The sequence below is a fragment of the Ammospiza nelsoni genome, chromosome 9, assembly GCF_027579445.1.
Source record: "Ammospiza nelsoni isolate bAmmNel1 chromosome 9, bAmmNel1.pri, whole genome shotgun sequence".
Taxonomy (NCBI): Eukaryota; Metazoa; Chordata; class Aves; order Passeriformes; family Passerellidae; genus Ammospiza; species Ammospiza nelsoni.
The window spans coordinates 14,290,432-14,303,583 of NC_080641.1; the positions used below are offsets into that span (position 1 = coordinate 14,290,432).

The window sequence follows — 13,152 nt, forward strand, 5'->3', positions numbered from 1 at the left end:
GGCCCCACACCCCAGTGAAGGCACAGACCCTGTGCTCCTGAGAGACCACACAACTCTATGAGCACACAAACTACAAGAAGCCTCTCTAAGGAGTTTATATCTGAGGAAGTTTATGAACTTACTGAGGATGCAGGAGCACAGACACACTGTGAGCCCTAAATGCCTCAATGCTGTTGCACTACACAAGTCTTCGTGCAACAGATCAGGAAAAATTAGGCAGAACCCTTTGCATTTTCCAGAATTCAGGCATCATTGTAGCACTTAAATCTCCAGATGAACCACTTTAAAAACACCAAATTATTTATACTCTCTGCCCTCCTCCACCTTCCCACAACCTGAGAGCATACTACACCACAATGCAGTGCCTTATTACCCACACAAATCTCCACATTACTGCCTAAAAAACACCAAACAAACCCTTTATGGCACAGCTCAGCTCACTGATGTGGAGTGGCCACAGCAATGTCCTGCTGCCAAGGCCTGGCAGGGAGCTGCAGGAGATCACTCACAGCTTCAAGGAGCTGAGGCAAACTGCAGCCATGTGCAGCTGCTGTTCACAGGGTGTATGCTGGGTCTGGAAGAGAAGAACAGCACATAGAATGACAGAACTGTAGAACAGTGGAAGAGGAGAACAGCACATGGAATGACAGAACTGTAGAACAGTTTGGGTTGCAAGGGACCTTAAAGACCATCTAGCCTTCCTGCTCCTAAAAGGAACCTACAAGAAATATGAAGAGGGAAGGGGAAATGGCTTCAAACTGAGAGTAGGCTTAAATTAGATATTAGGAAAAAATTCTTTCCCTTGAGGTTGGTGAGGCCCTGGCACAGGGTGCCCAGAGAGGCTGTGGCCTCCCCATGCCTGGCAGTGTTTAAGGCCAGGCTGGAGGGAGCTCTGAGCCCGCTGCCCTATGATGAGGGATGGGGGGCTGGAGCCCCAGTGTCACACCCTGACCTTGTGGCCGTGTCTCCGCAGGCTACGCGGGCTCCCGCTGCGAGGAGGACATCGCCGAGTGCCGCAGCAGCCCCTGCCTCTCCGGCGGCGACTGCGTGGAGCGCTCCTGGGCCGGCCTCTACGGGCTCGTCCCGGGGCTGCCGCCGGCCTTCCGCTACGACCGAGCCGAGGGCTACATCTGCCGCTGCCCGCCGGGCTTCGCCGGTAAGGGCCGGGACCGGGACCGGGACCGGGGCCGGGGCCGGGACTGGGGCCCGCCGGGCAGGGCCGAGCGCGGCCCAGCGGAGCGGCACCGCTCCATCGCCCGCGGGAAAACAACCAACACTCGGGAGCACAGCTCTGTCCTTACATGGCAAACAGTCAAATGTACAGCTAGCCGTGATGCTGACAGAGGCGCGTCCACACCTGCCTTTATTGCACCGCAGCCAGCGCTGTTTAGCACAGCCGCAAACCGCTCGGGTTTGGATTCTGTGCTGCCGGGGCTGCAGTACTCTTCTAACGCCACCCGCTTGTTCCCTCTGAAGGAAAAAATTAGTTAAAAGCTATATTAATTTATCCAGCCGTCAGTTTCTCATTCCATTCATCTCCCGAGAAACTTACAAACTTCATGTCACGTGAAATGTACGACTGCTGTCTCCAACATAACAAGCACAAAAGCTTACAGAGACCACAGCTTTCACTCTGAATCCTCTCCTTATTTTCTTCAAAGTGGCATCGCGATTTGTTTTTGTTCCAGCCCTTCCCCATAACTGTCCTTCCCTGTGCTGTCACTAAGTGTTGCTGTTGTTCTTCTGTTCTGCTGAGAGATCACAGTCTGAGGCCTCAGCCAGGCTTTCAGCGTCTCCCCGCTGTCCCAAGCACCCTCACCTCTGCTCATGCCGCTGCTTTCTCTTCACCTGCTGTCAGCGATGTCCAGAGCTCCAGCTTCTTTTCCTTCTCTCTTGTCCTAATGTGGAAACTTCTAAGCTCTGTGAGAGAGAAACAGCAAGGAGTGTTTTGTTGATTAACCATCCTTTGTAATTTCCTTAGCAATTGCCTTCACCTGGCTTGTTTGCCTCATTTGGGTCATGATTCTATGGGTCATGATTCTTTGTTCATATGGAGGACTTACTTCCAGTCTGAAACTCTTAACTGGTCTGAAAAAAAGTGTGTCAGAATGTATGTAAATACATTGATCTTGAATCAATTTCTGAATCTATAACCTCATCATTCACAATGCAGAACTCTCCAAAGAATGAGGGAGAGAAAGTTTTGGAGATCCTGAAATTTCTGCTGACTCGGTATGCAAATTAAATTACATTTTTAGAAACCATAAGTAAGTTTAGTTACATACATAACTGTTGGATGCTATCTAGATAGCTTTCATGAGAAAAAAAAACCCAAAATAGTTATTCTTCCTAAACAGTTTGCCCACACATTGGCAGGAAGACCATAATCTTTAACAGGACACTTTTTAGCAGTAGCACTGCCCATTTCTCTCTGGTCTTTCTTCTTCTCCCATGTAGCCTGAAAATAAAAAGTGCTCAAAAAGAACATCAGCCTCCTTGGATGTCAGAGGCTTCAGCACAAAAAGCCTTTAGGCAGGACTGGAAGTGTTCACCTCCATTGCTGGACAAGCAATTTCTCCAATTATAGCCAAATAATAAATAAGACCCTAGTTTTAAATTAGAATTAAAGAAGATTTAAGATTGGAATTGATAGCAGTAGTGTGATTCAAGGTAGCAGGTGAGTCCTTGATCAGGACCATTTTACTGTATGATGCCTATCTAATGGAGATGAACTAACAGCCCCCTGGAAAAATGGTCAGATCCTTGCATCTGGATATCAGCATATTTCACTGGCACCCCAAATCCTACATTTCTGCAGCTGTAACTCAGGAGTTTTTCCAGCCTTAACTCCTGAATTTTTGTATGTGCTTCAGATATAACCCCTCAGATTCATATTGCAACAGGACAGATATTTTATTTAATAAACCACATTCATTTTATTATGCCTCTATCCTCAGTAAAGTACTCATAATAGCATTATAATTATACTTCACCAAAGCAGGCTATATGCAGAAATAATAATCCACATACTTACATTGCAAGGGCCTGATCCAAAAGCCATTGAAATCAGTGGAAAGATCTAATCAAATTTAGGATTGATATCAATATGTAACAAGCATCTTTGAACTTACTGGATGAGATTACAAACAAATTAGTGTAATTGAACTGAAAAACTGAGAATATCTACCTTTTGGACTACAGTTTTAAATCTAAGGGCAGGAGATAGTGGAACTTAAACACAAGTCTATGTCAGGATAAAGTATTTCCCTCACAAACTGGGAGAAAGGAATAAATATTACCTGGCAGTATCTTGTTACAGATAGTGATTTTTCAGGTGACTTGAAAAATACTCAGTAGTCCTACTGAAAGTCTTAAAAGGATCAAATCTGCAACAAAAATTATTTAGACAATTTGATTCTTAAAAATAAATACATAAATCCCAGTCTGGAGACTTTATCCCTGCTAGAAACTCTTTGAGGACATTAGATATTCCTTATCCAGATATGAGATAGAAAATTTTAGCACAGGTTCTGCAAAGGGTTAAACTTCTCCCATTCCCTTTTAAATCAGTGTTTGTGGATACTCAGATTTCAAGAGGTCTCAGTACTTCTGCAGTAGCAAGCCCTAGTTTTTTTTATATTACCTTGGCATGCTGGCCCCCTAGCACAACAGTACTTTTAATAAATTGGGCTTTCATTTAAAGGTCTTGTGATTTGTTGCTGCGTGGTAAAGGCAATAGTTACCCTAGAACTGTGTCCTTTCATACTGTGGATATATTGTATTGCTCTAGCACTGCCCCTTTGTTAAAAAGGCTGTTATTTGAAAGGTTAAACTTTTCACTCTGCTCATGAAAACCTGTGAGAAAGGAGAAAGGCAGAGCTATGGATTTGGTAGTGACTCATTTCACCAGGTTGTAATAAACTTAACACCATGTCAAAATTAGAGAGCTCCTGAACTTGCAAGGTCTACCAAGTGACACATTCCAGAGTGGAGCAGAGCCCAAGGAGCAGGGGGTGTTCCAGGCAGGCAGGTCCTGCTCCTGTGCCTAAAAATCCGTGCTGCCCATGGTCCCCAGGCTGGGGTACAGTGCTGGGAGCAGGGATGAAGTCCATGCATTTTCCTTCAGCTCAGGGAGGATGAGAGCAGCAGAGCCCTCTCCCCTGGCTGCAGGCAGGGTGCCTGCTGTCACACACAGTGCTGGCTGCTCAGGGCCTGGCCACTGCTGCTGTCTTGTTCTCTGCTGGGTGCCAGCTGTGCCACCAGCACTGCTGCTTGCTTTGGCATCAGGAATTCCTAAATGGTTTTTGGCCTTTTCGTTTGTCTTGCTTTCTGTTTTTCCCTTTTAAATTTCCTTGGCCATTTTCCCAGCCTGTTGGACTACTGCAAGAGAAAATGATATGATCAGACTGGTGTCGTATGCATATTGAATTCCTGCCATATGCATAGGGGAAAGAAACTGTCTCCCAGAGCCAGAAGATGAGGCAGATAAATGGCCAGTATGGGAGAATGCTGAACCCTCAGCTGAGTAAAGAAAACCTCAGGCCAGACATGGAACTGGGAACATGATGGGACCAGTATTAGAAACTGAATTATGGATTATTTGGGCTCTCACTCTGCACTTAAGGCAGGGTGACAGACCCACAGAGCACACAGAGCTTCCATCTCCCTGCATGTCTGTAGGTGCTGCTGTGGGCAGAGCACCACCAGACAGCAGGGCAGGCTGAGCCAGCCATCCTCCTCTCCCCTGGCTTCTGACAGTGTGGGACAGACATAAATATTATTTATACCCATAAATAGTGGGTAGGACCCTAGACATATTACCACGAACTTGGGATGCTTAGAATACATACATATATTTTTATAACTATAAAAATAATCATGCATCATCTTTACTTTTTAAACCTTAACCATCAGCACAATGATCACACAGCTACATAAAGCAATATGACTTACAAAAATTAAATCAAGCAGATGAATAATAAAGATCTCATCTCCAAAATCCAAATTTTATATTTTCATTTATTTCCTTATCTGTCCTTCTGCTGTTCACACTATGGTAGTCAATCATTCCTCCATTATACCAAGTTAATTCACTTTATGTCATGGCCTGTCATCACAGTTTAAAAGGTTCTTTTCTCTTGATTCCGAGACTTTAGAATAAGACAAAGTTGATCAAGGAAAGAATGAGGATAAAAAAGGAGAAAATACAGAGAGAAAAAGCAATTTTCAAGTTAAGAACCTTTCAAAAGCACCACTCCTCTTTTCAGTGGGACTCAGGCTTCTCCCGCAGGGCAGACAGGCACTCAAAATTAACAGGTCCAGAGGTACTGTTGGCTAATGATTATTCCCATGCAAGCAAGAAAGAAAATGTCTATACCTTGGAATATCCATTAAAATTAGCTGGTTTTAGGAAAAATTCCAAGTGCATTTGTGTGCACTACAGTCATGAATTGCTGAGAAAATAAAATTAGGGCTTGAGATCTCTCTGTCTGGACTTCTTACCACTGTGGGACCACAGAGAGGCATGTAGACACATTTCTTCACTGTCCAAACTGCATTGACAGTCAGTGTGGGACCCCCTTTTCACTGTTGGGCTGCTGTGAAATGTTCCCTTACAGAACCAGCTCGGTGGTGTGGGGCAGATGTGCAGCACAACATGGGCAAAGTGGCTGTTCTCTGAGCGTGGCAGTCGCTGCTGTCCTGGAGAGATTGCTACAGCGCTGCCCCACCTCTGTCCCGGCCCCTGTGATCTCCAAGTGTCCCTGGGTTCAGAAGCACAGGGGGAAGGAGGAGGAAGAACAGCTCCTATCCCTGCTCCCAGCCAGTCTCCAGCGGCTCCAGCGCTCCATGGGCATGGGCTGGACCAGCACGGGATACCCTCAGGGCCTGGCAGGCACCTACTGCCTGTAAAAACCCTACACCAAACAGACAATTAGCACTTTAAAGTGTTTTCCCCACTCTGGTAAAGTCTCTGATCTTGAAAGAGCATTTGGACAAGCTTTTAATGATTCTACTCACCAACGCTAATTAACATTTCTTCAGTTAGTAGCATCCTCATAAGGAGATGTTCACATTGTCATCAGAATTGATTCCTTCTCAGTTGGTTCCTCCTCTATTTCTGCTACAGCGTTCTTCCTTCTCTCCTTTTTTCCTAATTTTTAGAAATGATCAGAATATTCTCTTAGAAAGACAAAGTGTGTCCTTCACCACTGGTCTGTGGTCTATTCCAGGGGGCAGAAAATGCTGTCAGGACCCAAGAAGGAGGCATGCTCCCTGGCTTCTTGCTTGTCTCTTCATTCACAATCTAACTGCTTTCTTTGCAATAAGCACTAATGATTTGTCACATGCTTAGCTCCCAGACCAAGCACTCTGTTAGTAATCACAGTGTGCTTACTCTTTCTGGATAGTTCTCCAGAAGGAAAGCCAAGGCTGAGCTCACAATTCACACACTCTGTAAGGTAATGGCTGTGCAAGGGCAGCAATACCTCAGAACACCGAGGGCAGCACTGAAATTGGGTTGTAGCTGGAAGAATTTATGAATCTGTCATTCCTTTATCAGTTACCATTACAGAGCTAGTGGGACATTTCAATTTCATTTCTACTGCAGGTAGTGTTCCTCTTGAACAATTTTAAGAAATACCATTTAGTAAAAGAAAGTGTAATTTTTACATTCTTTCACCATATAAATCACCACAGCAACTAAGACTGACTTGTGTTTTTCATGACAGCTCTTTCCTTAACAGCCCATATCTTGAGACACTTTATGAAAGCCTAATAGCTTTTTTTTTTTGGCAAAAATTAATCTTCTTATGACTTAACTTGCCCCCTGCATGGCAGCCGACTGTGAGAGCGATTGCTTGAAGGCAATTGACTCTATCTGTAATGGTTACCTAGTGTTTACCACTGGTTAAAGAATCCTGATTTGGTGGAAGACACTTCAGAAAAGAGTAGCATGTGTCCCTAAGTGTTACCAATAACACCAGAAAACATTTCTGTGGTTAGAATATTCTGCAGCTTGGGTTTCACTCACTAGAATTGGAATGTTTGGATATTATCTGCGCTTCAGAAAAATAGAATAAGGTGCAATAGGATCATAATGAATCACATTACTTCAATGAATAGTGGAATCTCAGAGCTCATGAAGGATGTGTTTGTACATAATTATCAGATCCACTTACCACAATTAATGTGCTCCAAGTAGAGACTGAAATAGTTTCAGATCCTAGAAAAAAAAAATTGCACCCAGTGTGGGCATTGACTATGCAGAGGACTCCTTGTAGTGAAATAAAATTTGGCTTCTTTGAGAATTTCAGCTTGCCCCTGTTATTTCTGTTATACAGGGGAAATTTTTGACAGAAAAGTATTTTTACTGGTAATGCTGCTCTATGTTAAAATTACTAAAAGCTGAACCATGATTATTAGGAAATGAGCTCTCGAGTTTTTCATGACAACTCTTTGCAGAATCAGCTCCCAAACCTGGTTTGTAGCACTGGGACTGATACTTAGAGCCCTGATATACCTATGTGTATTTTTATGAGAAATATGTATTACAGTCTCTCTTTGCAAGTTGCAACTAGGAATGCAAAGACATGTCAGCCATCACTTCTGCATTATTCAGCACCAAAGGAGTGCACAAAGGTCAGATGCTTTGGATTTGGTTTTTTTTAGGTAGAAATATATGCTATTCAAACATTAGGGAGCATCTAGCATTATTATTTTCAGAACATGTATAGAGTTTTATGCTTTAAAATTTGACAGCTGACCCATCATTACTACGATCTATTTTCTCTAGTTGCACTGATATGTTAAGTTGTATAATGTAGTCCAGTGTGATTGACAGAGCCTGGAAGCAGTGGATATTTTGAATCTGGCACATCTCTCTGTGTTAAACAGTGTTGCACACAAACACTTTTTAGCATGAAAAGCTTTTTCCTTGAAGGGAAGGAGGAGGGGATGAATGGCTTTTAATCCATAAGCTCCTAGATCTTGCAACACACAGACAGATAATGTCCTTAGATTTAATGAATTCATGTGTCCAGTACCTGGAAGAAAATGCTTAAAGAAAAAAAAAAACAACTAAAAAATAAGGCAGTTGGATATTGTTTGGCATCAGGAATAATGCTTTTTAAGCACCTGTTATTTTCCAGACACTGATTCTTGGTGGGTCATTCCATCGTATGATTGACTACTTGTTAAATCAAGTCTATCCAGTAAGAATTTTCCTCCTGGGGCCCTCTTCAAGCACTGCCTACTTACCTTTTTGATTTCTTTCTTAAATCTCTGGATAAACTTTTCCTAGCCTTTTTAATTGGCATAACTCATGTATTTATAGCCTCTCTACAATCTAATTTTGCCACCTCTTGACTGAGCTTATGAACCTGCTTAGTTCTGTCTTTCTCTACTGAAGAATCTCTCTGGCCTTTTCATTTCTTTCTTGTTTTTTCCCCTGATGGCACAGACTACCACTAATGAGAGTTGAATTTAAAGTGTGGGTTAAGTGATAACCATGCACAAACCCATGTGAAATCAAAGGTACTGCACACACCAAACTGACAGCAGAACTTGGCTCGTCTCCTTCAGAATTGGGTTGTCCATCTCAGGAGTTACTTTACAGAATATGCTTTCTAACACTGCTTTGTGTAAGATTGCGTTGTTCTGGTTCAGTTACAGGCAAATTGCAAAGTTAAGCAGATGCACAATTTCTGCCCAAACAGAAAGGAACTTCCTTTAAATCTACACATCCAGCTTTCACTGCTCTGGAGAAAGTGCTTGGCAAGTAGACAGTAAAAAGAAAACCTGTGCTATAGGATTAATATATTTTACTTTCCTAATACTTTTAAATTTATGGCATATTTAAGGTCAAATGTCAAGTGATAAACAAAATGACCTGATTTAATAGCTCAGTGTTTTGTTCAACAGATGATTTCAAAACAAGCCTTGAGAATGTCACCATTGTGAACCCTATTAAAATCCAGTTTATTGGAAATACACTAAATTATACAGCCAAACATTTAAGAGGCATTACTTCTCTTTCCCTACATAGCAGAGGAACTCATGACTGGCATGGGAGAAGTTGGTAGAGTTCAGTCAGGAAAAAACATATGGGCTGGTAGTTCTGAACCATGTGCATGTAGAATAAATGTATCTTCAAACATATGTGCTAATACATAAAGAAATATACACATGTGTAAACACATCCATAACAGCTAATTCAGAGTACTTGCTCTGCTTATAGAAAGCCTTACTTGTTAAAAAGGTCCCCAACTTTCAATTTTTGCTATTTTGAAGGGTGCAGTTTTCTGGCTGGATTGTTTTGAAGTGACAAAATCAAGGATTTATCTTCATTCCTTTCTGCAAAGGAAGGAAGACAAATCCTTGAACATGCTGGCTAATAAGGAGAGTTGCTGTTGGTCTTCACTACTAAATAATTATTTTGCATGCCTGGCCTCTGACAGAGGGAGATGCATGATCTTTGCATATATATTTTTATGTAGACAATATTGACCTAGATTGAGATTAATTTTGCAGGCTGCTGTTAAACTGCTATAATATAAATATAAATGTTCTCATGCCATTCATCACTTTGTTTACAAACTAAAGTTTTTACAGAGCTTAGCATAACCTTGTATTACCTTGCTAAAAAAGTATCAGCTGCTGGTAAAACATGCAGTTTGTTTGGTTTGGAATCAGGATTTTGGTATCAGCAGAGCTCTGAGAACCAGAGCTCTGTACCCCTTCTGTACCTGTGAGCCAGCAGAGGGAGCGAGAAATGCTGTCCATGTCCAGTGTCCGTGAGACATTCCTGAGCCCTGGCTAGAGCTGCCTGTCCTTGCACTCTGATTTGGGAGCTGCTGCTTCCCAAGGACTTTGTGATGAGCCCTGTTTGCTGCTCCAGATTCTTAGTGGCAGTTTTCAGCTTTTGCACCTTGCAGTTTGGTTAGCTGGATCTTCCATGGGAAGCGCAGGGATATCGGTCTGCAGCCAGACATGCAGAGTCCACCCAGGGCCGTAAAAGCTATGGAGAAAACAAGCACCGTGGTTTTGAGTTAAAAAAGAGTATTTGATGATCCAAACAGGGCCATTCCTAGTTAAAATTTCATAGCACATTGTAGGCTTGGCTTTCATACAAGAACAACAAATTAAGAATTTTATTAATTATGCCAGTAGTCTTGCTCACAGACTATTGGGCTGAAGGGAGGTACCCACAAAAAATTTTGCACCCCTTCTTGACAAAATAAAAGTGTTTGACTCAGGAATTGTGCAAAATGTTCACGTTTTCCTCTTTGTACTTAAAATATCAGCAAAGGACTATTTCAGACCCTTACATAAGGTTCCCATAATGCCAGTGGCAGGAATGACATCAGTTTTTAAAGCATAAAAGGCACCTCATCTAGGCTCAGAAATGTCAGTAGTAATTACAAACTTTGTTTTCAAGTATAATCAATTCTTTATTTATGGTGTGAAATGTTTTTTACCCTTTTGAACTTTCACCATTCTAAGCCAAGCAATATTGTTGGCATGTTCCTTTAAAAATAATTGCTTCTGGACTGAGAAATTGAATGTCAAGTTCCAAGTTGATGTAAATTAAATGGGTTGCATTAATAGTCTGGCGTGTGGTAGGAGTGAGTGTTTGGATTCTGGGTTTGACTTCAGGACATGACCTCTTGATCACACAGGTCAGCACAGATGGGAAATATTGAAGAGGTACCCCAGGTTGACATGGGGAAGAAAGTGTCTAGAGCTGATGGATCACAAACTGTCTGATCCATTAAACAGAAGCAATGTCAGGGGCTTCTCAGAGAATGAAGCTTAGTTGTCATAGGTCATTATACTCTTCAAAAAAAGAGTTGGAAGGAAAATCACGATGATGGAAATCCTCAGGGCTGTCATGTACACATAATCTTCTAAACCTTCCTGGATTAACACTGCCAAGCCTGTGTACAGGGGAATGGAGTAAGGAACCCTGATATTAACTCTTAGCTTCTGCAGTACAATTATGTGACAGATTTCCCACCTGTGGCTTTTAAAAAGAATTATTTTACACGATGCAGCATTTTTAAATTGAAAGCAGGACATCTACACAGCCGAGAGTCACACTTCTGTGACCACATCTTGAGAAGAATTCCATCCATGAGAGCAACCACATTCACAAGGTCAGGCAATACACATCTCTTCAAAGGGAAGGAACAGGTGAATTGGAGTGAAGTTTATATATTTTATTTAATTGAAGGCTATCTCCTGCCATTACAACTGGCTTTTCTTTCAACTTCTGAGCAACCCCAGCTCTCTCAGTCTCTCCTCCTGACAGATTTTCCAATTCCTTAGCTCCTTCAGGGCCCTTGGCCAGCCCTGCCCCAGTATCACTGCTCCTTTTGTGCAGCTGGGGAGAGCAGAGCTGGGCTTGGCAGGGTCTCCCTGGTGCTGAGCAGAGGTGAAGAGTCACCTCCCTTCACCTGGTGGCAGCACAGTTCCCACCACAGAGCATGAATGTACTGGTCCTCTCTGCTGCCAGGCCCACGTCTGCCTCGTGCCCAGCTTGCTCAGAGCATGGCAGAGCTGCTTTCCTGACAGCTGGCCCCAGCTTCTCCTGCTGGATGGGCTTTTTGTTCCCAGGTGCAGGGCTTAGAGGGAGAATCCCTTTGCACAATTTCATGCGTTTCCTGAAGATTACCTATCTTCCCCGCACAAACTCTCAGGTGCATAAAAACGCTTTCTAATTTTGTATCCACAAATGTACATATGTATAAAAAATATATATATTAAAAATATAAATATATATATATATATTCCCATTTTAATTGTTAATAAGTAAAAATATTGCTTTAATGCTTTTGTTGGATTGGACTCGGGAGTTTTGCAGTTTGCTGGCAATTAATTAGCACTGATGAGTCCCAGGTCTAAGGTCTTCTCAAGGACATAAAGAATATGTTGGGATTTTGAGTAATAAAAATAAGCTGATAAAGTGAGCACTGAAACTAATTTTATGTGATATACTACATAAAAGCTCTTACATTAATTGTTCCCTGTAGCATCTAGCTCTTAATTGTACAGTGTTGGCTAATAAGAGGAACAGGTGATAAAGCCCAGTATTTTTATGCCTTTTCATTGGCACTGTTTGAAATAAATTCAGAAGTGACTTTAGTAAGGCACAACCTGTTTCTGTTTAGGTGCCTGGCCCGATTTTTTCAGGTACAAGGCGAATTTCAAAGAAGTTAAGCTAGCCTTTTACTGATGACCTGGATGCTGATCCCTTTAAAAATATTTGAATTAACTTAGAAAAGGACTTCGGTTGATTGTGTAAGGAAAACACAATCCTTCCCTGGCTGACAGTGAACTTTGCAGTTTCAATAAACAGTCTTGGAGAGAGGAAGAAAAACCTAGTATAGACAGCTAATTTATGCTGATAATTAACTGCTAGCAGTAGATTGGGTGGATCTGATTCAGATTGCTCTCCCACTGCTGTAATTCTTCGCGTCTGGCTGTGCTAACCACATGACACTAATACAGAGAATTATAATGATCAATACAATTATGGCTTAGTCTCTGTCCTGTGGGCACTATTTTTTCTTAACAAAGAAGGTTCAGAATCTGTTATTTGACCTGTTTGTGAGGCCAGAGCATCATGGTAAATCACTGCCTGTAGTACCGAATCAAGAAAACTATTTAAATGCTGTACTGTGAAAAAGTCTGCACAGCTACAGAAGAGAACTGTAGAACATAATGACATAGAAAAACTAGATTTAATCTAGCTAAATCTCATACCTCTAATATGCTCCAGGAAATCCCCCAGCAGGCAGCCAGGATTCCATGGCCAGCACTCACACTGCTAGCTGAGGTCCATGCTGTCTCACTGCCATCGGGACTGAAATGTGACCAGGCTAAAATGAAGCCAGCTTGGGGCTCAATCTTCCAGCCTCGAGAGGAGTTAAGCATATGAAACCTAGGATGAACAAAGGCACCATTTAGATGAGTTTTCTCACTGACACTGCAGGGAATGAGGGGAATGAACACTGCTGCTGAAGTGAAAAGAGGTTCAATCCTCTGCCCTGCACTGACACGGAGCAGGACTGAAAGATCACAGCCCAAATTCTCAGGTCTTCTGCATCTACCTCTGCTCTAGAGCAGCTCACAGCTTACCCAGGAAAGAGTCAC

At 42.4% G+C, this 13,152-nt stretch overlaps 1 protein-coding gene across 1 annotated transcript in view; it reads left to right on the forward strand.

The window, feature by feature from the left end:
* The window catches only part of CRB1 (crumbs cell polarity complex component 1), a 96,625-nt gene that overhangs the window by 38,974 nt on the left and 44,499 nt on the right, over positions 1 to 13,152 (forward strand). Inside the window, exon 6 of the mRNA XM_059477695.1 lies at positions 974 to 1,156. Coding sequence (XP_059333678.1) covers positions 974 to 1,156 — 183 coding nt within the window. The remainder of the gene's footprint in view (positions 1 to 973; positions 1,157 to 13,152) is intronic.